This window comes from Pomacea canaliculata, linkage group LG13 (genome assembly GCF_003073045.1).
Source record: "Pomacea canaliculata isolate SZHN2017 linkage group LG13, ASM307304v1, whole genome shotgun sequence".
Classification (NCBI taxonomy): Eukaryota; Metazoa; Mollusca; class Gastropoda; order Architaenioglossa; family Ampullariidae; genus Pomacea; species Pomacea canaliculata.
Window position 1 is genome coordinate 7945106 of NC_037602.1, and position 27128 is coordinate 7972233.

Consider the following 27128-nt stretch of genomic DNA (forward strand, 5'->3'; position numbering starts at 1 on the left):
TGTAAAATACATATTATAAAGACTAAAATTCCTCCATCCGTCACCAGCCGTGATAGTCTAGTGGTTAGGACCTCGCGTTGTGGCCGCGATAACCCCGGTTCGAATCCGGGTCACGGCAACTTATGATTTTTTCATTCTGTACGAAGTTTTTGGCAACGTTGATGAAAAGAATGTGTTGTTTAGGCGCGGATATAAACTGCTTTTCAAATAAAGTTCTATGTGGGCATACGTGCAGTATTGAGCTCACATAAAATACAGAATCGAGACTGTTACTGTAACATTCCTATAAGTTTTAGCACGTTAGGAGTCAGTAATATAATAGTAATAATGAGGATTTCAAAAGATTTGCTCATAGTTTTTTACGTAAATCATACATAGACTCAATAATCAACAACCAGAAAGGGTGACCTAACATATTCCTCACTCTGGGCCTAGACGGGAAAACTATATAAGCAGAAAATGGCTTTCCTGCTATATGCATCTTCATGTTAGAATTGAAAATGAAATTGACATTTATATTCCGTATATAGCATGTCAAAATTCAAGGGGGATTGTAAACCCCCAAAAATTACAATCCAAAGATGGATAAAGAAAAATGTTAGTATTTTTATAATTATTTTTTCGTACTATGCCATGTAGTGTTTCCATCCGCATCTCCATGTGCATATATTATATGATGTGTGCATTTATATTTATAATTGGTGTGACTTTAAAATTGTGATTATGTTGTCTGCAGACATTGAAGTTGACACAGCAGCAGCAAAGCATTGCCATGCACCATATACCTCTATTTTTTCGTCAGTGTACAGTTCTCTCCCAGCAACCTTATTTTTTTCCATGACATAGTTTTAATATTTTGGATTATGTATACATATCTCTTGTATTTGCTTCACCACTGTATTTTGTTTTTATTCGTGTAAATTGAGGAGTGTGCATGTCTTTAATTTGTGTCACACTATGTACTAGGCTGAGAAAGACTTTTTACTACTCGGGTTTTATTGCCTGTAATCTCCACCCTGCCTCAGGGTCAGGGTAGCAATAGGGAAAACTGACCGCTTGTAAAAGTCAGCACTAGTACTTCTACTTTCCCTCGCACGGGCTAAACCATTTTTTAAAAAAAAAACGCATATAAGAAGTTCCGTGCCCCCGACACGAGATGAGTCGGCCCCTGCCGCTGCTGTCTCTCTGGAGAGTTATCGTCAATTCTTTTGGAGAGTTCATTCCCTTGCTAAACTCACGCTACACCACACCAAAATGGCGGACGTTCTTGATCTCAAAGATGGCGAAGAATTTGAAGTCGACGAAGAAGGAGATCGTGAGTACAGTGTTTATTTTTTTTTATACGAATAAGTACAACGAGATTACCACAGGTCATTTAATCCAATACAGATTATGTTCATTCCGCAGTCTGTAGTTTGCAATATCCATACACTAAATTACTAGTCAGTGGTAGTTAAAATATTATTAATGAATTATTTTCCTTTTTTGAGCCTCCTGTCTCCGACCAGTACACGAAGCTGGTTATGTTTAGTAGTCAGTGATGCCTAATCTTGGTTAATTTCGTGTAATTGCAACAATTTCAGTGTGCTGTCCAGGTAGAAGATAATGAAAAGTGGACAAAGGGAAGCATTTTGGATAGAACTGGTTGGAAAAAGATAATCAGTTTCTGTTGATTACTGTATTTGGAATGCTTACTGTAATTATAAATAAAGCGGCATCTCAAACTGATTGATTAGATTGTTTATATTTCACAAGTCTTGGTAAAACTGTATTTCTCTCTTTTTAGAGGGGCTGCAGAAACTGAAAGAAAAAGCTAAAAAAAGGAAGGGTCGTGGCTTTGGCGGAGGTAGGTATCACAACAAATAGTTAAATATGAATTTCATATATATGATCCTTGCACATGTTGTACATTGCAGAATGATTTCTCATTATTGGCTTGAGGGTGTGATGATTGCTGTATTCTTATTTTTTTAGTGGCGTTTTCCTTTACCTGCCTATTTTCTGTCAGCAATTCTCACTGAAATCCTTATTGTCATCCTAGTTTTTTTCCCTTGCCTGTAGCGTTTTTGTTTTTTCTGTACAGTTTTCTACTTTCCCATTAACTTTTTTCTCTGCCTATGGTGATAGGTCAAGCTATCTAATCTCAAATGCATATATTATTTTTACAGATAAAATAATGAACTGTCTGAACTGTAGATCCAAACTATAGAGTCATAAACTTTTTTGACTGTAAAAACAATGTACAAATTTATTTGCCAAGTGACACCTTGCTAGGAACATGTCTTAATGATGGCCATCACCTTATCAACAATCACCATTAATGCACTTGTAGATGTCACTATATGCATTATTATATATACAAATGAGTACAAAAAAGAAAATTTCTCACCTTGTGCCCGTGCATTTGTGTACTCACCATCTCTGAAATGCGTAAATGGCCACTTGACAAAACAGTCAAAGAATGTATCTTGTAATAGCAAATACAGTGATCCCTTGTTTATCGTGGGAGATGCATTCCAAAACCACCCACGATAACCGAAAATCCGCAAAATAGTATTGGTATATTTATTTATGCATTTATACACTATATTAAGGCTTTATAAACCCTCCCCCATACTTTTACGCTACGTAAACCTTTCCCACTTACTTAATAGTCACTTCTCCAGCAACAAACCAATTGTGTTTTGTTTACAAATGTGAATAGGCATGTAGCATCTCAGGCAAGTGATGCTGGTTCTCGTTTCAGAGTAAATACATGCACTATTTACTGTAATTCATATTAATTTTATTTATAATATTTGTTTATTGTTAGAATTAATATTAGTAATATATTTTTATGCACTTTGGGCTTTTTTCATCTAAAAATTCATAAAATATTTATATTTTCCACTGATTGAATTTCGTAGAAAATCCACGAATCTTTTTTCCCATTAATTTCTTATAAAAAACCCCGATAGGTGAAGCCCAAAGTGGCGAGAGATTACTGTAAACATGATTTTTCTCTTTAAAATATCTAGATTATATCATCATGTATTATTTTATTATCTCCCTACTGTTACAGGTAATAAGTATTAACACAATGAGCAAAATATTCACATGAGATAGAGCCAATATGATGGGTTGGTGTCACATAAGTACTAAAAATATGAAAGTGCAAATCAGTGATATATAGCATATGCGGTTTGGTAAATTATTCAATCCAGGGACAGAATTTAAGTCCTGAAAGTGCATGGAAGGAATGACAAATAATCTTGTGTTAATCCTCAGTAAGGCTTAAAAGCAAACCCTTCCAAAGCTATATTTGATGCCCACAAAAAAGCTCATCCCTCTCTTGCATATGAAATGGAGCTCATTCATGCAAGCATCATCTTGAAATCAGAAAGAGGCCTTATGGGCCGTGTAGTGGCTGCTGATCTAGGTATCATGTGAATCTGGAATTCACTCTATGCTCCCACATTTACAAGTAACAAAGAATTAATGTCCTTGCCTATTTTTTATGTTTCGTTATGTAAAGTGCCATGAGCCATTTCTCATGGTTTGGTAAAGTGTTTTGTAAGTAATAATATTCTCATTTCTTGCTGCTTACGAATTTTATATGTGGAAACAGAGGGACCTACACGGAGTGGTGTTGAGCAATATGAAGGAATGGAAGTGGATGAAGAAACTTTGGGAGATGGCCCAGGACCCCAGCGCTGTGAGTATTAATAACATGGGAATACATATATGGATCTTTATTTTGGCGCATTGTGGAAAAGGATCAATAACTTTGCTGGCCAAAAATTAAATATACCCATGATCCCAACAGCTGTCTGATCTATAATAGTAGTATAAATATTTGTACTTTTTTTTTTAAGCTGGCACCACAGACATTTCTCAGTTGATAAAAGATTAAAATAATGATAAATTAAAGACATTCATTGGTCCAGGCTGGACCACTAGCTATATGTCCAAGTATGCCTGATCAAATTCTTTAGTTATCACAAGTGAAACAACTTCTTAACTAAAGAGTGAAACATTTTTACCATTAAAACTGATCAGGTGGTTGGTGATGTAATGACACTCTGCCTCCTTGTTTATATGCTGTTTAGGGATGTGTGCATGTAACATGACACACAAAAAGGAGTAAATATTTTATGTAACCAGTTGCCATGTCTTATTAAGATGTTTTATTTCTTTACAGTTGAGTTGAGTGTTTTTAGTGAAAAGGCCACTTGTATGATGGTTGAGCACAGAACTGTACAGATTTGATAAATTATTGTACTCATTTTACAGCTGTAGAGGGCTGGATCTTATTTGTTACTGGGGTGCATGAAGAGGCACAGGAAGAAGACATCCGTGATGCTTTTGGGGAGTATGGAGAAATAAAAAATCTGCATCTTAACCTTGATCGACGCACTGGTTTCCTCAAGGTATAAATTTGTTTGTGTAGAAGTTTGGGTTTTGGGAGGGGTGGGTTTTTTTTTTAAACTTGTAAGAATCTCTAGCATTCATTGCATGGAAATGGATTCTATTTTATTTCACTCAGAGACCTTGAGATAGTTTAATAATTAATAATAACAAACTTACTGCTGTAGCTTTTCTTTCAGTCAATTTTAATTCTGACCTGAACCAGTGTTATGGATATAATGTCCTTTTTTTGGATTGCTGATTAGAGCTATATATTTATGGTTACATGCAATCTGTGTGATATATTGCCTTATATTTATATTAATGTTAGACTTTGTATTGATTTGTTTACAGGGTTATGCCCTTGTGGAGTATGAAACATTCAAAGAAGCCCAGAGTGCTATGGACAACCTCAATGGCACAGAAATCCTGGGTCAGAAAATATCAGTTGATTGGTGTTTTGTTCGAGGACCAAGGCAAAATAAGTAAGTTATTAATCCTTTTTAGCAGCCTGCTTTAAAATGTATGGGGTTTGAAATGTTATTCTTTTACCGGTATAGTAATCTCATGCTACAAGTCCTGTTGAGAGCATGATGTCACAGCAGATATTTTCTTGCACCACTTGTAATGTTTTGATAACCCAGGAGCAGAGAATATGCAATGGAAAATGTCTACAAATTCAAATCTTGACTTGTAGTATTTGTTATTGTAGACTGTTTACAAGCTTGATAGTTCATGCTCTTTCATCCCAGTTACACACATATAAACCCTTTGATCTTGGTGACTTCACACCCATGCATGAAAGAATTTTATGTTTTAAAAGTGTTCACGAATCTAAAGAATTAAACATGCAAACACTATTATAATGATCCATACTAAAATTTGTTCCCTCATATCTTCATTTTCAGAAGCCGCAGTAAAGATGACAGGAGGCGACGTTGATTTTTTCTTCTCTTTCTATTATGGTTATCATCCTCGCATTTTCCCTTTACATAATTTCCTTTTATAATGCACAGTTTGTTAGTGTTTGCTCTACCATAGACGCTTATAAACTTAAGATATGTGAAAATGGACTGTAGAGTGAGAAGAAAACTTGGGTGTGTATGTGTAGAAATTTTTGAAGAATGTGTGTTGTGTGATAGAAAACTGTCAGAAAAAAGTAAGGCTTTCTCAAACAACCATGTCATGTCAAGTAAGTTGATTAATAACTATATATTAATCTGTGCTCTAGCATTTGTGAGAGAGCATGTTGAAATGATGGCGTCTTGAGAATTTTAAATATAAATGTATTTGTCTAGCTTCCTTTTAGCAAGAAAATTCAACTTTTATTTGCAATTTAAATTTTCAACTCAACTCAGCAATGTAAATTTTCAACTCAGACTAGGTAGAACTACACTGTGTTGCTGAATTATTATAAGGTGATTTGACAGCTGTTCTAGTATTCTCATTGACCTCCCAAAGTGTTCTTTATTTAGCCTTTTGTTAGAATTGAAAATCAGTAGAATAAATACAAAGATGTTTTGAAAATATTTGTGAAGTTTTGACATATCTGAATGCATTTGTGGCTTTGGCTCCAATTCAACAGTCTAAACCACTTACATCTGTTATAATATTTACTGCATTGAACAAATAAAATTCAAGCAAGTGCATGGACACATTTTCATAAAATTTTGGGTACATTTACATGAACAGAAGAATATTGCTGAGAAGTGATTGGTACGCTGTTGGTCAGCACTGGAATGTTCCAATTCCAGATGTTGATGTTAAAGATCATTTGCTTTCAAATTCACCCTACCTATTGCCTTTTTCCCTGCACCTCTGTTCTGAGACTGTATATAAATAAAATGAATTAAGACAGTGTTTCATGCTTTGGATACCCTAAAGATTGAGGAAAATAAGCAATTTTTATGCTTTTACATGTTTTTAGTGACAAAATAATTCTACAAATATGTAAAAACTGTTCAAATTTTGTGGTACTAACACATGTTCATCAAAATCCAATCACATTTTAGGATAATCTTCCAATTCATAGGGCTTGGGTTCATTCCAGTATTCTTCAATGGGTTTAGTGAAAGCATCATTTCGACGAAAAACTGTATCTCTTGTCTTTATTTGAGTTACACCCTGAAATCAAGAAATAATCAGTAAATAGCTTGCAATTTCTTGAAGCATGATGTTAGACATAAAATGACCCCCTTTGCCACAAATGTCTCTTTATTCAACTCCCTTGGATTCTTATCTCGAGGTCACATCATTTAAAGAGATGTCTAGCTGGGATGTAAGGGAAGAGCAGTTCAGAGAAATAAGGTAGGTGCCAGCGAAGAAATTAAAACACACCAGGGACAGTTTGTACTGGATGCAAGAACCAGATGGGAAACCAGTGTAGAAAACAAAGGGGAGGGGTGACAATGTGTACAATCAAAAGGGTTTATTAAAGAGTAAAGCATATATTTTACTCTAAAAGAAATAGGAAGTCAGTAAAATGATATTTGAAATAGAAAATTTTTTTGTGAACAGATTGGAAAAGCTGTCTTAAAGTCTATTATCTTGTGACTGTCCTGCTACCTTAGGGCACTTGATATTTGCTCAAATTTTTTAAAAAGTTATAATAAATGATATGGGTAAACAAACAAAAAAATAAAGTAATGATTATAGATCTAAATAAGCAAAAATCAATTTCTACCATGAATCCCTCTTGAAACACCACTTTTTTCAGGTCAAAAAGAAATTAGTTCTTTCCAATTAATTTAAAAATGCATATTTCTGTACACAACATTTTCTTTTCCTGATATTGATGCATTTTCATCTTTGTCTTCATTTGCTTTTTGGTCAAGGAGAGCTGTTATGTGAAGGTTAGGGATTGTGAAGTAGCATTCTGTTAGAAATCAATGTTCTTGGTGGTTTTTGCACAAATATTGTTGATTCTAGCAGGCATAAAATTTAGTCTAATACAGACCAAAGCACTAGTAAGTATAAGAATGTACACAACAAACTGAAGAAATCTACTTTTGTTGAACAAGGTCAAAGTAGAACATAAATGTTAAACATACATGTAGTTTATCCTTGTGCTCAGTCCAAAATGTCACTGGTTGTTCTGTTCTGTAATTGTGATCCTGTAACACAAACAGTGTATTGTGAAATGGGCAGCTCAGTTTTGGACATTCACATTCTAAGCTTCTTGATGGTATACACATAACTGTATCTCACACACTTAATGCTTGTTAACTATGACAGCAACTTCCGGCAAGTCACCATCAAAAGCTTTCTATACCTTCCATTGCCAAAGAGGGAGAGGTAGTGTTTTTCAAATAACCCTTTGAACATAACAGCTGTAAAACCTGCGTGCGAGAGAGGTAAATTATTTTTTGTGCTTGAAATACAAAACTAAACAGGAAATCATGCAATTTTTGTAAGATTTTGTTTTGGCCATCATCTGAGTCTTTAAATCAAAAGAAAATGTTTCTGGAACAACCAAGTAATGTCAGGATTACCTAGATTTCCCAGAATGGCTGAAGAGTTCTAAGTTCAAAGGATTAGTAAGTAACCTGTGTATTAACCTAAGTTATTTAATCTTGTGTATTATGCTTAAACTATAATAAGTTCATTTAAACATCAAAATAACATACATGACTGTTTGTATGCAAGTCAGAAATATTATTTAGGGTATGTACATGTATATGTGTGTGTGTGTGTCTGTTGCAAATCAAAATGAAGGATTACTCTTGTGGGTGCAGGTGGCTTTGATTCAAATTCAAAGTCATAGTCGACCATTTTCACAGAACGGAAGTCAGTCGGTTCTGGTTCTGGTTCTGGTCCCACTTTCTTCTCTTCACTGCATATATAAAAACTAGGATCAGCATGACACAGGATTAGGGTTAGAAGAAAGAGAACAAAAAGCTGACAGTCTTGCTGATCAAATAAAACTATTTTAACCACTGCTGTTCTTTTAGCTTTCAAACTAAATACATAAATCTATAAAATTAACTTTGAATTATACTGACAATGGAAAAAAACATATACATCTGCATAAATTGAACATCTTGTAAGTCTCTGTAATGTACCATAGGTTTTTTCAATATATTTCTCAAAGAGCAAATATGAAAGCTTTGACTACCTTATCTTTTGATAAACAGTTTCATGATTTTAAATCTATGGGCAGCTTTGCATGTCTTTGCTCTAGACAATGTAGTTTCTATATTTATTTTGCTATTTTAGTAGCATGTCTCTCAGTTGAAGCTATACAGATGTGTATAGGTGGACTGATGGTCTGCCGAGACCAACACTTATCCTCTTGCGAAGTTCCTTGCTGTTAGTCTCATCAAGCTTAAACCATGAATGTGACTAAATTAGAAGCTGTTTGCTTTAGAGCCTTGTTATAGTAGTTAAATGAAATAAATCGCTTGCATGCAACCCATTAATACAAGTTGAAGAGATCAATGTAATTAATACATTATTAATACTCATCAACTACTTACCATATTTGGGCAAACAGCATTCTCCTCATTAGTTCTTTTCTTCTTCCTGAAAAGATTATTATCATCTGTTATTGTCATTGTTACTCAGTGACAGTGGTGACTACTGTGGTTTGGTCTGTTTGCATCAAAGTAAATATTAAACAGCTTGCATGTGTAACTTGTAACATCTTTTTACATGCATGTTTTTTTGTGTGAGTGTGTGTGGATGAGTGTGTATGCATGTGATGAGTGATCATTTTTGCACATCCAACAGACTGTTGCGCAATGTTCCTGTGTTTCTACTACTGTAGGTACATCACTTTGAACCTTGCTGATGCTGAGGAATCATGTTCAGTAAATTTTATTTTATTATTTTATAAAATAATAGCACAATAACTATACAGTCATATAAACTATAAAGACAAAAATATTGTTGATTCAGATAGTGATAACCGAAAAGACAGACTTAAAAAAAGTGAAATAATAGGCAGTATTGTCCAGCAGAAAAAACGTTTTCTTCAAGCATGCCATTCATTTCTGGACCTTGTATTTAAAGCAGTACAAAAAGTAACAATGATGAATAAATCTGAAGCAGTCTACACTTTTTCATCAGAAAAATTAGACTTTGACAATGAGACCACTTTTTATAAGTTTTTATAACGACAGTGTAAAATCTTCAAAATATGGTCTTCCACGTACCCATTACGTGTAACATTGAACTATACCTGTCTGTCTGACAGATGTAATTTCTGGTGGTGTATAAGAGATACGGTGAATAGTTTTGTTTTCACATCTGGCATTGAAGTCTGCAGATAGGACTCCTCGATGACCATGGCGTAGCTCTTTAGCTAGGCTGGTGACTTCTCCTCCAATTTTGACATCTGGATCGATGTCTTTCACAGCTCTCTACAAAAAAAGCCAATAGATAAACTACAGTATTGCTGTCTTTCTGAAAATATCTCCAACATACCTCTTCCTTCATAAAAAAAAATAAAAATAAAATAGAATAATTTCTCAAAATTAAAAAAAAAAAGTTGTACTTGTATGTATCAGTGCCTGTGTATGTTAATATCTGTTTGTGTGTGTATGTGTCTCCACTCGCATACCTGCTTATTCCTTATGGTGTGTTAAAGCCTTTTTTAAAAAAATTGTCACTATTTGACATCTTCTAAATAATTATTAACAAAGACCGCTGCTTGGGCATCACGCTGTCAGCTAAATTGTCTCCAACCCGTGGGCAAAAGGAGGCTTTTTATCTCATACATTATCTCACATATTGTACACACAAGAACACAAGACTATATATAGGGTATGATTTCCTTGGGTCAACATTGGTGTGTGCTTGGGCAGTGTAATCTAATAGGGATGGACAATGATGAACGTAGACAGAAGCTGTTGTACCTTTGTATCTTTTTCTCTCTTCAAAAACTATCATACTTACTTCCTCCACCCAGTTTTCCAGAAGACATTTAGCGTTTGAATTACCGACAGGAATTTCGTTTCGGCCATCGCTTAGCACGCTCATGTTTGCTTTTTCACTAGCATCAACAACGGTAGAGTCAGGACGAGCAGCACAGCGGAAGTAAGCGTTACTAAGCAGCATAAGGGAAACTACTCTCTGTAAGGATTTTTTTCCGTTGCCTCCCTTAGAATACAGTTCACCTGTCCTTCCAAAGGTAAAATATTCCAAAAGATGCTATGGTTGATGTTAAGATGGAAGAAATGCCAATGTAAGCCGTTTTTAATTTTAAATATAATTATTTAGTATCGTGACTTAAAGGAAAAACAAACTTCTTTTAATAATCTTTACTATATATTTTTTAATTCTCGCACGACGTGTGTCGTCTGCTAGTATAAGTACATTCGTTTGTATTGTTTTGCAGCATCAGGTGATCGACGAAGCTCATAAATATATAGGATCTTTTTTTATTTAAAAAAAATATTAAAAAATGATAATGATCATGATGATGTAAAATTTGTAAAGCGCATACTCACACTTCTAAAGAGCATGCTTTAAACACCTAAAAACGAAACATGAACACCATACGAGGGATAGGAAAACAAACAAATAACATATGAACTATAAAAGAATAAACAAGAGTACTAAAGAAGAATACAATCAAATACAGAAAACGCAAAAAGGAATCAAACAACAAGAACAAGAACTGACAATAACATGATATTACAGAAGGAAGACAAGCAGATAAGGGTATGAAAAAGAACTAGCTTTGTGGGGAAAACACTTTTTAATTACATCCTTCTGTGTATGTTAAACTGTCGAGTCATCTGTAGACTTGTAAGTACAGCGCATGGAACTCGTATCTACACTGGAAAGGTGTTTTATCAAATCGTCATTGGCGGCAGCAGGAACGGAAGAAGTAATAATGACAACGAATATGAAGGCGTCATAGACTTGATACTTGATTATTCTACTTTTCTACGAGGATTTCCTAGCTGCATACACGTGATTTGGGGGGCAGTCAGATCAGATCCGGACAAATCACCCGTAAAGTCTTCCTAGTAAACGATATTAAGATGCGTCACCTAGGATCCATGCAACTGTGGAGAGGGAAACCACGACACAACAGGTCCTGGGCTGCAGACTCACCTTTACCTCAACCAGCTACTTATCCACACCTTGCCAACTAGTTTTGGGAAATGACCAAGGACATGGGAAGAAAACAAAACTGCCCAGTTGATGACAAGATCAGGAGTTTAGACACGAAGCTACCCGTCGAAAAAATAAATATAAGAAGTATAAAGCAATGTTTTCTGCGAGGCTTGGCTGAAGTGGGTGGGTGTGGGAAGGGGATCACTTGTAAACAACAACAGGAGCAGTGGATCCTCTTCACGATCGAAGGCTTAGTGATGGCCAGAGCACAGCTCTTGACGGTTGTCTTATCAATCACGCCCTGCGCCATGGGTCCCCCAGTTTTTTTGTCGAGCGACCGACGAGTGGGTTGGAAGCAATGGTTCATGCGCTTAGCAGCAGCGAGGGCTCCAGCACTGGCAGTCTGTGGGGCGTAACCATTGGTGACGGCCTGCGACCGAAAGGAAAAGAACGGTCCGGCTAAAGATCTTGATTCCGGGTCAGCAGCAAAGCGTGAGCGGGTCACACGAAAGGTACTCGTATTATTTGCACCACTCCAGAATCAAGCTGATAATGTGTGAGTGTGTGTGAGTGAGTGTTCGTGCGTGCGTGCGTGCAAACATAAATACAAACACGCGGGTACATGTGGGGAAAAGGGAGTGAGAGAATCTATGAGGGAGGCACGTGTAATAAAAGGATGAATGCCATCATAGCCATGTGTGCTGTATAATGCGTTTATAATTTTTGTAACTCTCACATATCTAACTTATCCTACAGAAAACGCTTTGATAAGCAGTTGAACACTTTTTCAAATAAACCTGCAACAAAGCCACCCAGCTCCGTTTTCTTTTCTTCTTCTTAATTATTCACGGGAAAACAGCATCTTAAAACGAGATACAATTACGTGTACTATAGTTAAAAGCTAGACCAAATGATACTGAAAAATGTATTAATTTTCTAGTGAAATACTTCTTCCAATTTTCTTGAAAAAAATGTGATTTTTCACATAGTATAAATAAGCAAACTGGTCAAATTTTGGCTTGTCATGTTAATGCATTACAAAGATTATTAACATCTTGGCTATCCTTATTATCATTGTTATTGTTTTCCTTTTTATATAATGACACTCTTATATTTACTTTTATTCAAGCTTTACACGAGGAAAGTGTATAGGGGGGGGGGGGAGTGCTAATTGTGTATAATGTCAATTTTTACATACCTCTCAAGGAGTAAATGTCTAAAAAAATAAAAAATAAACAGAGAGGTATCGTCTTTTTGCTCTCTATTTGTAACTTATCACATCATCATAGGTCACATAATTTGCACGAACAAGTCCCAAAAGGATTAAAACCTTAATTAGAGGCAATTTTACAACTGCACAGCTACTGATCTTAATTTGCTGCTAAAACATTCGTGGGGGGTTCGGGGTACTGTGCGACATACGAGGGTATGGATGGGGTTGGGGGCGGGGGAGTCTGATCTTTGGGTAGCTATTAGCTCCGAGGGTCATATAATGTCTTTTCCACGGTGCGTGTGCCAGACAACGACGACAAATACAATGAGCCGTCGTCACGACCACACGCGCCTGTTGGTCGACCTCTGACCTTTTTATATCGATCGGGAGGATCGATTCTGCAATGTCTTGGACAGAACGTCGTTTATATAAGAGCGGCAACCGCTCCTCCACGACTTGCGAGATTTTCTCCCCTATCTCTTTTGCTTGCTTGCACTTGCACTGTTCTTGTATGGTGTGATGCACCTTACCTGCTGCAGCAGCATGGAGAAGCTACGGACTGCCTCACGTCTCCACGGTGTCGCGTAGCAAAGACGATGAACGAGGGATGGATCGACCACGTGACTAGAGTGAGAGACTATGCATGAGATTCCTGTTGTCTAGTGCAGTTCGTACGACTTAAAATCTCAATCATCCTATACTGAGCCCTCTTCTTTCTTCGTCCTGCATGGCTCTCCATGAAACGAGCAACCTGACATAACCGACGATGCATTCGGTTGTTTTTGTTTTGTTGCACCGGAGCTTATAATGACAGCTCGACCGGAACGTATGGAGACTTCTCAACTGGAAGACTTGTGTCAGAGGATAAGAGTGGTTAATAACGATGAAACCAAAAGAGTGATCTGTGTCGTGTGCAAAAATTTTTAAAAAGTATATATGAAGCAGTAAGCAATCCCATCGTGATGCAGTTTTCTCTCTCGAGGTAAGACCTAGACGACATCTGGTGACGAGAAGGTGAATCTCCTCAATGTTGACGCAAAGCCAAGACAAAGAGCTGATCTCCCAATCCGTCATGTTTTTTTTTTTTCTTCTTCTTCTTTTCCTAGACAGTTGCCTTAGCGTGAGGGTCTTGCTAACTGTTACCTTTTGAATATTTTCTTTCTTCACGAAAACAGTTTCTCTGTGTGGTCTGATCGCGCGTGTCTTCAAGACAACGAGGAGCGGAGGCTGTGAGTTCGCATCTTGTTCTGGAAGAGGTGGGATGTTTACTGGCCTAGACTTGTAGACAGTCGACTTAAATTGCTTCTTGTTCGCCGCAAGACCTCTGTCAAGAACATCTTCCTGTGGCGCTAGAAATACAACGAAAGTGAGGCGAATGCTGGTGAACTACAAAGTGTGGGGATGTTTTAGAAATGCTGTTGAATCCCGAACCTTATTGCCAAGTGGAGAAACGTGAAGGAAAAAATATGAAAAGTATTTCAGAAATTTTTTTAATGACTTATTCAAAAATAGAAATATTGGCACTAGTATATCTCCAGAATATCTTCATAATTTCGGAGAGTCAAAGTGATTGAATGACCACACCCAGCAGCTGACATACGCGTCTCCAAGTTGTTTTTTTCAGATGACATATGTGTCTTTAGGTTAGTTTGAACGAATGGTATATTTTGTTTCTACCTACGTCTTGCGTACCACCACCACCAACAATATCTCCACTACGAAAATTTAAAAAAAAAAGTCGTTTGATAGTTGCCTGTGATAAGAGAGAGAAGCAGTCATTGTCATTTTAATTCACGCAGCGTTCCGACACTGTCCCGTGAATGCCAGCTTGACTTTAATGAGGTTAGTCTTCAACTCGTTAAACCGTTCAGTGATTGAAAATTCGCTTCTATGGACAAGGAAACCAAATGTCTGTGTGCGTACTCTGGTCTTGATACTGAAGTAGATGACTGTCACCAGCTGACGGCCGGGTTTTCACCAGTGGACATGAAAAGTGAAACAACCCCTCTGGGTGTGCTGTGGGCTTACTGAAGTAAGCAGAGATTTGTTAACATGTCTTCCAAACAACGCCTTCAGAAGGTGGCGCTGCACCTGAGTGTTTACAGCGTGGATCCGGAGTCTTTGGGACTCAACAACAGCCCGACGCCAGAGCAGAAAGGTAAAAGTTCATAGGCGTTGTCACCGTGAACTACACTCATCCCCGCTGTATGTTCAAGTACATTATATTTCTGTGATACCGTCATTTATCCACATTTTAAGATTAGTGTAGTACTTCTATCTTGCTTTCTTTTTCTCTCTCTCTCTTTTTTTTTTTTTTTTTTTTTTTTGCTTTATCTTTCTTTTCCCTTTTTTAAAAAATCAAGAAAGCTTAAGTTGTCATTTCTTCTTCATTAACTTTCGACACCTTGATTTTATATTTGCTGGGCATATCAAAACTTAAGCGCGATAGCTTAATTAACTCCACCCCCAAAAAGCGAAGACAACAGGTTTTCTTTAACAGCAGCCGAGTGATGTTCTTCTGCCCCTTTCCTTGTTTGTTTTTGTTGTTTGCTGTTGTTTTTTTCTGCTTTATTATGACCGAGTGATTGTACAAGCTGTTGCTAGGAGAGACAAGGAGAAAGGAGAAGTATGCCTGCATAAGTTACTCGTTGCCCCAATTCGTTTGAGGCGGCGGTGGCGACTTGCGAGGAGAGCCAACAGTAAAAGTACAAAAAAAAAAATAAGGGCAGGAACAGAAATGTTGCAGGTGTACATACGGACATACTGGTCTCCCCGTGATGCATACTGTTTTATTCGCCTTGTGATGTATAATGATAAGCTACACGTGTGATACATACTAGTGGTGTCACAAGCGACGTGAACTGTCTTTTAAACTCGTGAAATAATAATAATAATGATAATAATAATAAGTATAAAATGCGTGATTTATCTAGCTCATGTTCATGCCAATGAAGGAACGTGCTCTCGGCGCTTGCGACAACAACGAGAGCATATGAAGGACGGAAGGATAAACAACCGTACCGATGAAAGACAAATATAGAAAATATAAGAGGAGTAGGGTAACAAGAAGTTTGGCGAATCTGCCGAGAAAGGCGAGTAAGCAAACTAACTAGAAGACTAGAAAACAAAACTATTATAACATAGCACACATCCCCTATTATTTTATTCACCCTGTGATCTATCCAGCCTAGGAAATTCTGTACTTCTGTTTTACTCGCTTGTTCTAGCAGCAACAAGAAATGTCAGAAAACGTATGAAGAAAGATAAACCTACGTCAGTTTTATAGTTTGAATACATTTTCTTTGCAAGTTTTTTTTCTGCATTAGTTGTAGCTAACCTGACCCAGGGCAAGTAAAGGCAAGTTTTGCAAAGCAACAGAAGAGTGCACCTGTCAGGGCGGCGTCGACCGCTGGAGGATCAAATGAGGTCACAGGTAAAAACAAGCGTGCCGACAGGACGCCCTCCGAGGTCGTCAGGAGATGAGCTGGTGAATGTACAGCTGCCAGTCCCCTCCCACCTCCCCTTTGTCTCAAGTTGTCCACTGGGACTGGGGTTCCTACCCTCCTCCCTTCCACAAACACACACCTGAGTGTGTTAACCTGAGGAATTTGATGTATGTCTAGATCGGATATTAACTTACCCGAAGAAATTAAATGTGACGGGGGTGAGGGGAGAAAAAAAAAGAGAGGAAGGGGGCGTGAAAGGGTAAATGGGAAAATGAAGTGGACTAAAATTAGACCGAGAGCGGGAGGTAGTCAAAACTTCTTGTCTGGCCGCACCGTTTGACACAGTTCCTAACGCCGACAATATCTGTGGTGTGTACCTGTTGGAGCAGGTAACGAAGCGACCGAACCTGACACCCAGTTAAGCGTGGACTGAGTGGCTTAGAGGGGGAAATCGGTTCTAACAGTCATAATCTCTGTGCATTGAATATTAGAACACTTGCTATACGTCTCTAGAACATACAGGTACAACACCGAACATAATCAGTCACGGAGTAATCTTGATATTCGATTGTAATTTGGAAAGTAACAAACAAACGGTGGAGATAAAGATCGCCAGTAGAAAAATATTTAGATAATTAACATGAAGTGTAAAGTCTTTAATTACAATGATATACTTGACTATCATGTCAGATTTTGTTTGTGCGAGGATTCACAATAAGAATGTTAACCGTTGAATTAATTTTCGCTTTTGAGGGGTTGAGGGGTAGCGTACCTGTTATTCTAAAAAAAAAATTTTGTGAAATGCCGAAGTGTTTGCGACACTAGGTAAGTGTCGCATGTTGAAACACGCCAAGGCTGCGATAAGGGTCTGTATTGTGACAGCATTCGACTGGCGTGAATGTCTTTTGGCACTGTGTCCTGTAGCCTGCTGTCTACCTGCTGTCTACCTGCTGTCTACCTGCTCACCCGGGTTATGACTGGAGGTGCACGTCGTCACGCGCGTGACTTCACGGTATGCATGTCGTGACGGTGTAGTCTAGAGAACACAGTGTGTCACCGTCGTTTTTGGCGGTTAACCTCGAAAGAACCTGCATGGACTTCGCGGATGGCATGTTATTTCGTAGCCACGTTTGAAGTTCAGAAAACATTAAGTACATGTGTGCTGACTGCAAAGGTGAGTGTGGAGTAGAAGTTTTGTTTGTGTGTTTGGGGAGCAAGGGGAGAGCTTGCTGATACTGCTGTTTCTGTAATACAAATGCAGAAATAATAATAATAATCATCATCATCATCGTTATCATCATCATTATCATCGTTCTATATACAGCACTGTCTCCTTAAAAAGTCATCACAATTAGAAGTTACATTCATTCAAGAGTCTATACTGTGGGGTGCGAGCTGAAGTACACAAGAAATTGAAGACTTCTACTTTGGTTTGTCTTTTAGAGGGAGACGCTCAACGGATCAGGAGCAGTCTACAACTACCACCATCATCTGCCAGACCTTTAGCGACGAGGACCAACGCATCTGGATCCTCAAGGGAGTCATCCTCCCTTGCCTCCCAAAGGACACAGCGAGCATCTGGAGGTGAAGAAGGCAGTCTCGCGTGCGGTGGTTCTCTTCCCTCGAGCGAGAAGAGGAAACCTTTCTCAGGGAACAGCGCGAAGAAGGTACGGTTTTCTGGGAGAGAGTTGACCAAAGTCCCAGTCCATAAAGGCGACCTTCGTGGTTTTTATCTCGGACGCTTAGCAGAGAACCCCTCGCACAAAACCCAACTTCCGGAACCTTTCCCGTCACGTGACCTCATCAAAGATCTCATTTTCGGATATCGGCCCCTATCTGAAAAATGCGCGGGGTCTTCAGGAGGTCAAGTTGGGGGACCAGGTGACAGCGAAACAGGCGGCATTCGTTTCCCTGGGAACGACCCGAGGAGTAAGTCTTCCATGGCTGCTAGCGGCGACAAAGGCAAGAAGAGCTTCGAGTTGCGCATGTGCAAGAAGGTAGCGGAGCTGACGCAAGTGGTTCACATGCTCTTCACTCGCAACCATGAGAAGGAGGTGGAGCTGGAGGCACTGAAGGACGCCTACGAGAGTGAGATCAGCGATGTCCTGGCGGACGCCCAAAGCAGAATCGCGAGGCTGGAGAAACAACAGGAGGACGCGTTGAAGGAGCGAACCGGCGAGACGGACCGGATCCGGAAGCTGCTGGAGGGAGCGTTCCATGAACGCGAGGAGGAGTTTAAGAGACGGCAGGAGGAGAGCGAGCGGCAGCTGCAGGAGGAGCGAGCCGAGTGCCAGAACCTTCGGGACATGCTGATCCACGCGCAGCGCGACATCGAGAAATTGCGGCAGAGCGTGGCGGACCAGCTGACCGGGAGGGCGGGCGAGATCGCTCGCCGCGAGCAGGAGATGGACAGGCTGCACAAGCAGGTGGCGGGGCTGGAGCAGACCCTCAGGGACGTCCGCAAGGACAGCGGCGAGGCGCTGCGGGATCTGCAGCGCAGCAACGACAAGTTGGAGAAGGACGTACTGCAGCTGCACACCTCGCTGGATGAGAACCAACGAGGGCGCGAACAGCTGGCTGCGCGCAACAAGCAGCTGGAGATGGACATCAAGGCTCTCAAGAGGGATTTTAACCGCAGGGTGGCGGAGATCATGAACAACCAGGCCAGGATGCAGAAAAGTGCGCCTCCCCTGTCTCAGGTCGGTCGTTGTTGTGATAAGCAAAGACATGCAAGCGTGGTATATCACACACCAAAGTATTTTATTTCTCAGTACTTTTCTAAGACCAAAACGAGACATTAAATTTTTATATCCAGGAACTTAGTGGGGAAATGTCACATTTTTCCCTACCAAGGACTTAGGTGGTACAGATTTCAATACACTCATGTCAATACACTCATGAATACATGTATTCAAATGTGGTCCACTGTGTCAAAGTGTTCCGCATTGATAATAGAAAAGTGTGAAGAAAGGAAAAGCTTTTTTGTTTTGAAAGTATTTTGAGTTATATTTGGTATTAGTAAGAAAAAAATGTGCAGGAAGGACAGATTTTTGGTTTCTTGAATAATTTGAATTTTTATTTGGTTACCGTTCAATCCGCTCTTGTTGTTGCCGTTAGGCTGGTGTTGGTATTGTTGTTATGATAGTGGACGTATTTTACAATCTTCATGTTAGACCACAAGGATTTCTAGCTTGTATACATTTATTGTTAAAAAAAATATCTAACCCCTCAAGTAAGTTCTGAGCCCTCCTAGACGCAGGCCTGACGAGAGGGGGGGACAGGGGGGTCTGGTGTACCCGGGCCCGCGGTTGTCAAGGGGGCCCGGCCTTGGTCAGTGGATTTTTTTTTTCTTCTTCTCCTTTTCTTTTTCTTTTAAAGAAAGGTCTAAGGACAGAACACTCAAGCATTACACATGCAGAAGTTGAGTTTCAAGTCTGTACAATACAATTTCGGGTTGCTGGGGCCTGTCGTGAGAAGTGTAGTCAGCGGGTATCATATTCTCGCTGGACAAGCCAAGAGGTGACGGCCGCTGGACACCAAAGATTTTATCGCGTGTCAACCGCCCTGAAGAACGTTCGTGCCATGAGATTGCTGGCTACAGGTGCCACTACAGGAGGGGGGAATGGAGGAGGGGGCGGGCACTGCAAGCAAATCGGAATTAACAGTGGAGATCAGGCAGGTATGTTACTGATGTGTGCACTGGCCACTCTGTGAACCGACATGGTGGGGCCCGCCCCTGGCGCTGCAGCCTGTAAGCGACAGACATCAAGGCTGCTTTTTTTCGTAGTTACTAAGCAACACTGAGACTTTCCTTAACCGTATCTCCATCACCATGCAAACAACTACATTAGTCTACATAGTAGATCCTTGATACAATGAGACTATATTATCCTGTAATACTATCGCAGCCAGCAAAATAGAACACATCATTGCAAAACATTTTAAAAACTGCCGTCCCGCAAATATTAGGTTTATAAATTGATCACGGTGGTTCTTTTGCTCTTTGCCGACAAAGCTCCCGGTAAAAAGGAGGTACTATATACCCGCCATCCGTCCCCCAAAGCCACCTCGGAATCTTTCTTATTGTGCGCTAGTTGTCTTCAAGGAAGCTGTCATATATGGTGCTGTATATTGAGTTTTGCGGTGGCTGCGACATTTGCTTTTCGAATTATCACATATATTTGAATGTGTTTTTAAAGGAGCTTCGTGTAACGTATATTTGTTTCACGATGAAGAATGGAAGGAAAGAAAAGTTTACAGATGTGTTATGAGTTATGACATAAGTGTTAGTTTGTCCACGTTTTCATGAAATTTCTCCATGTCTTGAACCCCACAATCAAGGTAGAGGCAAATTATGTTTTAGTTTAGAGGCCAGTGACTAAGATGACAGCAACTTCCACCCATGCCGGCCATCGTGGGCCGTAATGCATTGTTGCTGACAACACGACAAAAGGGAAAGGGGGCGGGGGTGTGATAGTTTCTGGAAGACTCCACCGACTGGACTGGGAATTAAATGCTCGGGGTTTGGAGCAATTGGAGGTGTAGACTGATATTTTTATGAGATAGACGAGTCAGCGGTAAAGTCGCCATGTGTTTGACCTGACACTTAATTTTCCCATCCATTTCGATCGGAGTCATTGGACCAAAGAAAGCTTGGACAGTTGGACCTTAGAGATAGCGATAGTCACTTCATTTCACACCGCACTCTCCTGCCTGTCGCACGCTGTCTTCTAGACTCGAAAAGCCGAGATACGCGGCACTTTGTTATTACGGTAAGTACACTAGTTTTTTATTTATGCTTCTATGATTTTCTGTTTATTGGCAAATAGCATTTGACAAGGCAGGAACATCAGTGTCAATGAGAGTGACTGACAATAATGAAGTTTGTGAGAAAAGCTCATAAAGTTTTTAGTCAGCAGGTAAAATGACAATATTAGTACTGTATAACTTTGTTCTATGAACTATTACGATTCAGCTAAAATATGCTAAACATTTCTATTTTTCTGTCATTTTTACAAAACCTTCTAATCTCCTTAAATATTAAAAGTATTAACAGTTACTAGCTAACTAGTCTTTAAAACAGTTGCTTTGTCTTCTAAAACTGAGCAGGTATTTTAACGGCTAGTGACTGATGGCGGTTGAAGTTGACCGAGTTTATGCTTCGTAAAAAGTTGGATGAATTCAAAATGTGTGTGTGTGTGCGCGCGCGCGTGCGGTTTTGCTAAAGGAATAATATAGGAAGGGACTTTCGATAGGTGCTGCGTGTTTGTTATGTAAGTTGATAAAAATGATAACTGATGTGCTCTGCTGTTCGTCGCAGCAAACACTTTTTTAAATGAGGTTATTAACGACACTCGATGAAGACTTGTTTAGGCATTTACTTCTTTGGTTCTTCCTCTTTACATGTAGAAGTATAAATCACTTACATAGAGAACATTTCCTTGCACGTCAGTGAGCTTAGTACAAAAGCGCAGGACTTAGAACAAAAGGCTATGTGATACCAAAGTGTTGGGATAGACAGAAGACAATTAGAAGAGGTACTAACGAGATTACGAGAGAGATACGTCTTAGCCCTAGGCAGTTTTTAAAAGGTGATTATTGTATGACACTACAGTCAAATCTCGCTACTATGCCACCTACCGGGACCGGGCAAAAGTGGCATAGTAGCGAGGGTTCGTAAAAACGGCTTTATTTGCTCAAGTTACTTGTCAGTTCAAAGCTCTCAAGAATCGTCGGCTGGCGCTAGCTGTCTCCTCTCATTCTCCCCCTCACCTCTTCATCCTCACCCCTCCCAACCACATCGCACACCTGCATCCTGTCGCTAGTCGACCCCATCCCGCTCTCCCGCTGTCACCCGCCAGCGACCACCACCCCCACATCGCCAGCCTCCACCCTCCCTGTGTGCGTGCTAGGTCCATCCCCACTAACTGCCATGTCCCACACTACCGTACAGTATAATAATCGAGCACTGCGTGGAATTTCACAACTTGTGTCTTTTAACAGTCACACAATAGTGGCATAGTAAATTTTGTTTTACATTGAATTTATAAATGACCAGTCCGTGCCTCCTTGGTTTTTTTTGTGGCAATTGCGCCTGAGTTTGGTGAAAGGAAATGGAGGGGAGCGGGTGGCGTAGCCAGCCCTGTGTGTGTGTTGCCCCTCTGCGATGGACAGTCAACGGCGTAATTAGTTGACGGATATAGAGGTCGTGAACCCCACGTGAGTTTCGGACCTCACGTGCGGCTGAAAGAATGCGACACCTGGTCTAGGGACTGGGGGTGAAAATTTAAGGCGGACCGTAGCGTCGGTCGGGGGGGGGGAGGGAGAAACGAGTAACAAGAGGGAGTATCGAGTAGCGAGTTGAGGGGGGGGGAGAGAGCCATCCAGCGATCGAGAAGCTGATTGATCCAGCGGCGGCTGTTAATTGTGTTAATTGTGAGTGGAGTGTATTGATGACGGACTTGCTGTACCGTGTTTGCTACGGAGCCGCTGCTGTTGCTGTGTTTTGGGGATCGCAACTTCAGTAGAACTGCTGCTGAAGTTCCTCGCCGAATCTGCTACTGGGAGCGGTGGACATCGCCGAGCTGAGAAGTTCCAGAGAAGAACAACCGAGCCGACGACTATAGGCGGGCAGCATCTCATCACAGCTGGGGAGTGTTGAGCAAGTGGGCTCCACTCTCGTACCTGACAACGACGACGACACACCGACCGCGTGGAGGGCCGTCGCTGTCGTCTTTAAAATGTCGTGCAATGGAGTGTCGAGGACACTGACGATTTGATTGTCCGCTGGTGCCGACAACTCAAAGTAAGACTTTTGCCTTTTGAGTTTACCTCCAGAGAGCGAGGGGGGGAAGGTCGTACCCCCCATTGTTTATCTCCACCGTCAACGTTAGAGGGAGAATAAGACGGTTTACACGGACTGTGTGTGATGAACATTACAGAACACACGGACATTGCTGGTGGCTAGAAAAGTGCTCGGAGAGACGTATCGTTAGGTGTGGATTGAAACGGACATATGTATGAGAACTGTTGTAGCAGCCTGCGCGCTGCCGTAGTGTCGGTGTTGAACCAACCTAGGATGTATACTTTCTGATTTAGAACGGATAACAGTGAACTTGTGCTGTATGGTTTAATTTTACCTGCTGGAAATTCTTGTATTACAATTTATGTTTTTTTTTAGTATTTTTTTCTTTTTGGTGTATAATAAATAACAGAACGTCTCAATCTGAAGTGATCTCTTGTAAAGAATGCGCAATGTCCGACTACCGGTCGTGACACTGAATGAAGTGTAGATATTGAGATTCGAATTGTAAACATACATTATATACTGGGAAAATAATTTACGATTACAAGTACAAGGGGCCCGGAGAGGTCGTCTGTCCCGGGGCCCGGGCTGGCTCTCGGCGGCCCTGCCTAGACGACGCATGTCAAAGGCTGCGAGGTTTCTGCGAGCCTTTCAGGGGCTTGTAAGGTCGAGCAATTCTCTTCACAGGTTATCATAGCTGCCAGTCACTCAGGGTTTTTATCTCGCAGACAGTCTGTTCCGACTTTTCTTGCGAAGGATTAAGAGGGATTATATTTCTCGCAAGTTGACTTTTCCTAATTTGTGTTGCTTTCTCGTGTTTGCAAAGTCATGACAATTTGCAAGAATTAGCCAGCTCTCGTGTTTAAACGAAACTTCATCTTCGTCAGTCCTGTCGGATCTTTCATTTTTGTTATCATTACCACATCGGGACACCTTCACGATGTGAGTAAGTGATTTTTGTACTGGAAGACTGAAATTTATTTATTCACGCAGTATTTTCAAATAAGTGATTGACAATTCCCTTACAGTTTTTAAAGCTTCCCATAGGTTTGAACTCCCATAGTCAACCAGCAACCACAACCAGGGGCACAAGTTCTTTATAACACAGAGGCTTTCCTGTAACCAGGAACCCTGTCGGACTGTGGCAAAGTGCACAGTGTGTCGCCAAGACCCTGGGTGGATGGTTAAGACAAGGTAATCAGTTAAACCGGTAACATTTAAGGGGTAGTCTAGAAAAATGTTTGGGCTAAGGACGGGCTGTGCACCTTGGCCACGAGTGCTTGACATGCCTCCGTTGATGTCGCCCAGCGAAATAAAACTTATTTCTCACCTGCCCACAGGGTTTGCAACATATTTCCCAAACTCGTCCGTTACTTAGCAGCAAAGCATATCCTGTAACAAAAGTCTCTTCTAATTTCTGTTATACGAACTTTCATTTTTAATTATCTGATCATGAGAAGTTAGTTGTCTTCTTTTCAACTACGACCCTTTATGCAGGCAAATGGAAGTATCTTCGACCTGTTTATTCAGTTCTGTTACCAATCGAGCTCGATCGATCATCATTCGCAATTTCTACGCCATAGATCGATACGCTCGCGCTGATGATTGTCAGAAGAAAAAGAAAGTTTACCGGAGTGTTAGTCCACAACAATGAAGAGTCTGATTACTTCCAGACTTTTATTGGCGGTGAAACCGCGGGGTACTTACTTTGGGGGAGGACTTTCAGTACAGTATGAGTATGGGTCATTAAACGCCTATGAGTTTTACACCGCTCCATAGCTTGTGGATCAGGATAATTATTCATATTTAGTGGCCACGGATTTCCGGTGTCATCCAAATCATTCCCACCTTTACCCTGTAGTTTCTTCACCCTTTTGATGTAGGACCAGAACGAGGAGCTGGAGAAGCTGAGGCGCGAGGTCCAGCGGTACCGCCTGGAACTGAGCAACCGTGACGTCAACTTCAACCGCATGTTCACCAACAAACAACCGACCTACGTCAACCGTTCAGGGGGAGGCGTTCTCAAGCTCTACGCTAGTCAGCCAACAGGTCAGTGCACGTCTCGAGTTCTGCTTCCTGCTCACTACTCTCTCGAAGTCACTGAAAAAGCGAGCAGTGGAAGGTGCACAGTACACAGGTTGATGGTCAGCTGTATGTGTTGCTTGTATTTGTCTGTGCGTGTTTTGTTGTTGTTTGTGTGTGACAGAGAGAAATTATTGTAAACTCGATGATTGCTATATAAAAGTGTTTTATCTTTATTATCATTACTTTATTAAATAGAATATATGGCAATATTTTACGTTTTTTTTTCAAAGCAACAGTGCTTCTAGGACCTGCCAGAATTATGTATTATGACTCCTTCCAATGATGCAGGAAACATCCAATCAAACAGCAATGCAATCACGATGAAAAAAGAGAAGACGATGTTGCAAGGACCCGTTATCCTTTTTGAAGAACCATCCGAGTTGCCAGGAGACCGACAGGTAGTATTTTCTTCCACAAGCGTTCCAAACAAAAATCCAATACACATGAAAAAAATTCTCCAACAAGAATCTGTTCTCTTTTTTAGTGAAAACCGTTTAGAGTTTTTGCCTATAGTGTAAGATTACAAGCTGCGTGAATTGTGTGTCCATGATAACATAAAAGATTGAGCTTTGTGAAGTCTCTCAGCTTTTGTGTCGCTGGGTTATTGAAAGGCTGACAGAGAAATGTTCATCTTGTTCCCGTTACTAGATGGATTTTTATCACATCAATTTTACATATCCGTACAAAATAAGTTTTAGTCTCAGTCGGGTAGCTTTTAATGATTCAGAAAGGGCTATAGATGTCCTTTATGCGACCGCTCTCTTTCTCTCTCGAGATAGATAAAATAAAGAAGATAATCTGAGATGGCGGAAAGTTTTTTTTCTTTCTAATCATATTTTTATGTGTCTCACACCAACAGAGACCGGTCAGCACCCCCGCAGTTCATGCTGAGCACGACAGTCGACTGCCGTCCATCTGCTCCACACCAGAAGCGAACCAACGTCCCGGCACAAAGTTGGCCAAACCCAAGCCGCTGCCAAAAGAAATGCTGTTCGGGAAGTGACGAACCCGCAGCATCTTTCGCCATTTTCTTACACAGCCACAGGGTAGCTGGAAGTCAGATGGCTCACTTCAAGATTAGCACACCTTCTGCAAGAAGCTGCTGCACTTCAACACTTAAAAGTCTGTCTGGAAGTGTGTGTCCAGAAACAATTTTCAAGCGATCTCGAGTTTGGGGAATCATACACTGTTATAAACATTAGACTTCTTGTCGGTTTGATTGGAAGCGTGACTGGTGTCAAAGGTCAAAATCGGAAACCGCTCCTTTCTTTTACTTTGTGGTGAAAGCATTAAACTCGCAACAGCCTTGGTTAGAACCAAGAAAAAACTCTGGTTTTATATATGAAGTGAACTGTGTTTAGGCAGCTGTTGTCGACTTCCCACGATCGCAATTTGGTAACGTTTGAAGTTGTTTGTACATAACACAGTGAGAGTTTGTAAAATCGTGCGACATGATATGTTTGATTGCTGACGGATGAAGATTCTGAAAGGCGGTGCTTTGTTGTTTTTGTTGATTTATCCTATTTATGATAAAAAATTTTCTCACTATTTTATTGTTTAAAATGTAAATGTCTGTGATACATGCCACACTGTTATAAACAATGATTTATATTTCGAGTGTCGTTCTCATCATCATCATCATCCATCATCATCATCATCTTATATATCGCCATATCCCATCACCAAGGGCAAGTTCATGACGCTTTACAAATAAAGAAAAACTGTAATCAAGGCTGCAGATGTTACTATTCACATTATGCACCCAGTCATAAAACAGAGCACAGGTGCGAATGTTGTTTTTTTTTCTTTTTGCTGCTCATAGGGTAGTGTTAGGAAAAAAACTTTCAAAAAAAAAAACTATAATAAAATCAATTAATACACAGAATATTCTCGTCTGTAGATTAAATCATCCGTAGATTACTAAGATTGACATGATCACACCACGGACGTGTACAAGTTCGTGAGCACACGGAGAGGACTACCAGCACTGTGTGACCTCTCAGATGAATTTCGCAAAAGAAACTGTTATGGCATAGCACAACAACATTCGTTCAAAAATAAACGCCAAAAACTTATCCGCCCATACATAGCTACATTCTATTGACAGGGAGGATTTGTATAAACTCTG

At 40.2% G+C, this 27128-nt stretch overlaps 3 protein-coding genes and 1 non-coding gene across 5 annotated transcripts; 3 read left to right on the forward strand and 1 right to left on the reverse strand.

The window, feature by feature from the left end:
• The first annotated feature begins 46 nt into the window (after positions 1-46).
• Trnah-gug lies at positions 47-118 on the forward strand. The gene has a single exon. It is a non-coding gene; the product is annotated as a tRNA-His (tRNA).
• A 1073-nt stretch (positions 119-1191) lies between these two features.
• On the forward strand, positions 1192-5913 carry LOC112554306 (RNA-binding protein 8A-like). The gene is made up of 6 exons (XM_025222037.1): positions 1192-1315; positions 1787-1846; positions 3608-3694; positions 4273-4409; positions 4741-4871; positions 5295-5913. The coding sequence occupies exons 1-6, from the start codon at positions 1255-1257 to the stop codon at positions 5326-5328; spliced, it is 510 nt and encodes a 169-aa protein (XP_025077822.1). The 5' UTR covers positions 1192-1254; the 3' UTR covers positions 5329-5913.
• Positions 5744-10435, reverse strand: LOC112554305 (sperm-associated antigen 8-like). The gene is made up of 6 exons (XM_025222036.1): positions 10282-10435; positions 9566-9746; positions 8862-8907; positions 8107-8218; positions 7437-7499; positions 5744-6510 (listed from the first exon to the last, which is right to left on the reverse strand). The coding sequence occupies exons 1-6, from the start codon at positions 10363-10365 to the stop codon at positions 6388-6390; spliced, it is 609 nt and encodes a 202-aa protein (XP_025077821.1). The 5' UTR covers positions 10366-10435; the 3' UTR covers positions 5744-6387.
• A 2436-nt stretch (positions 10436-12871) lies between these two features.
• Positions 12872-26611, forward strand: LOC112554577 (spindle pole body component 110-like). 2 transcript variants are annotated; one of them, XM_025222414.1, is made up of 5 exons: positions 12872-14822; positions 17554-18809; positions 24799-24964; positions 25289-25398; positions 25860-26611. In XM_025222414.1, exons 1-5 carry the CDS (start codon positions 14717-14719, stop codon positions 26001-26003), a joined length of 1782 nt encoding a protein of 593 aa, XP_025078199.1. In that variant the 5' UTR covers positions 12872-14716; the 3' UTR covers positions 26004-26611. The 2 variants fall into 2 exon arrangements, with proteins under 2 accessions (XP_025078199.1, XP_025078200.1); XM_025222415.1 differs by lacking the exon at positions 12872-14822 and adding an exon at positions 16730-17284.
• The last annotated feature ends 517 nt before the right edge of the window (positions 26612-27128 follow it).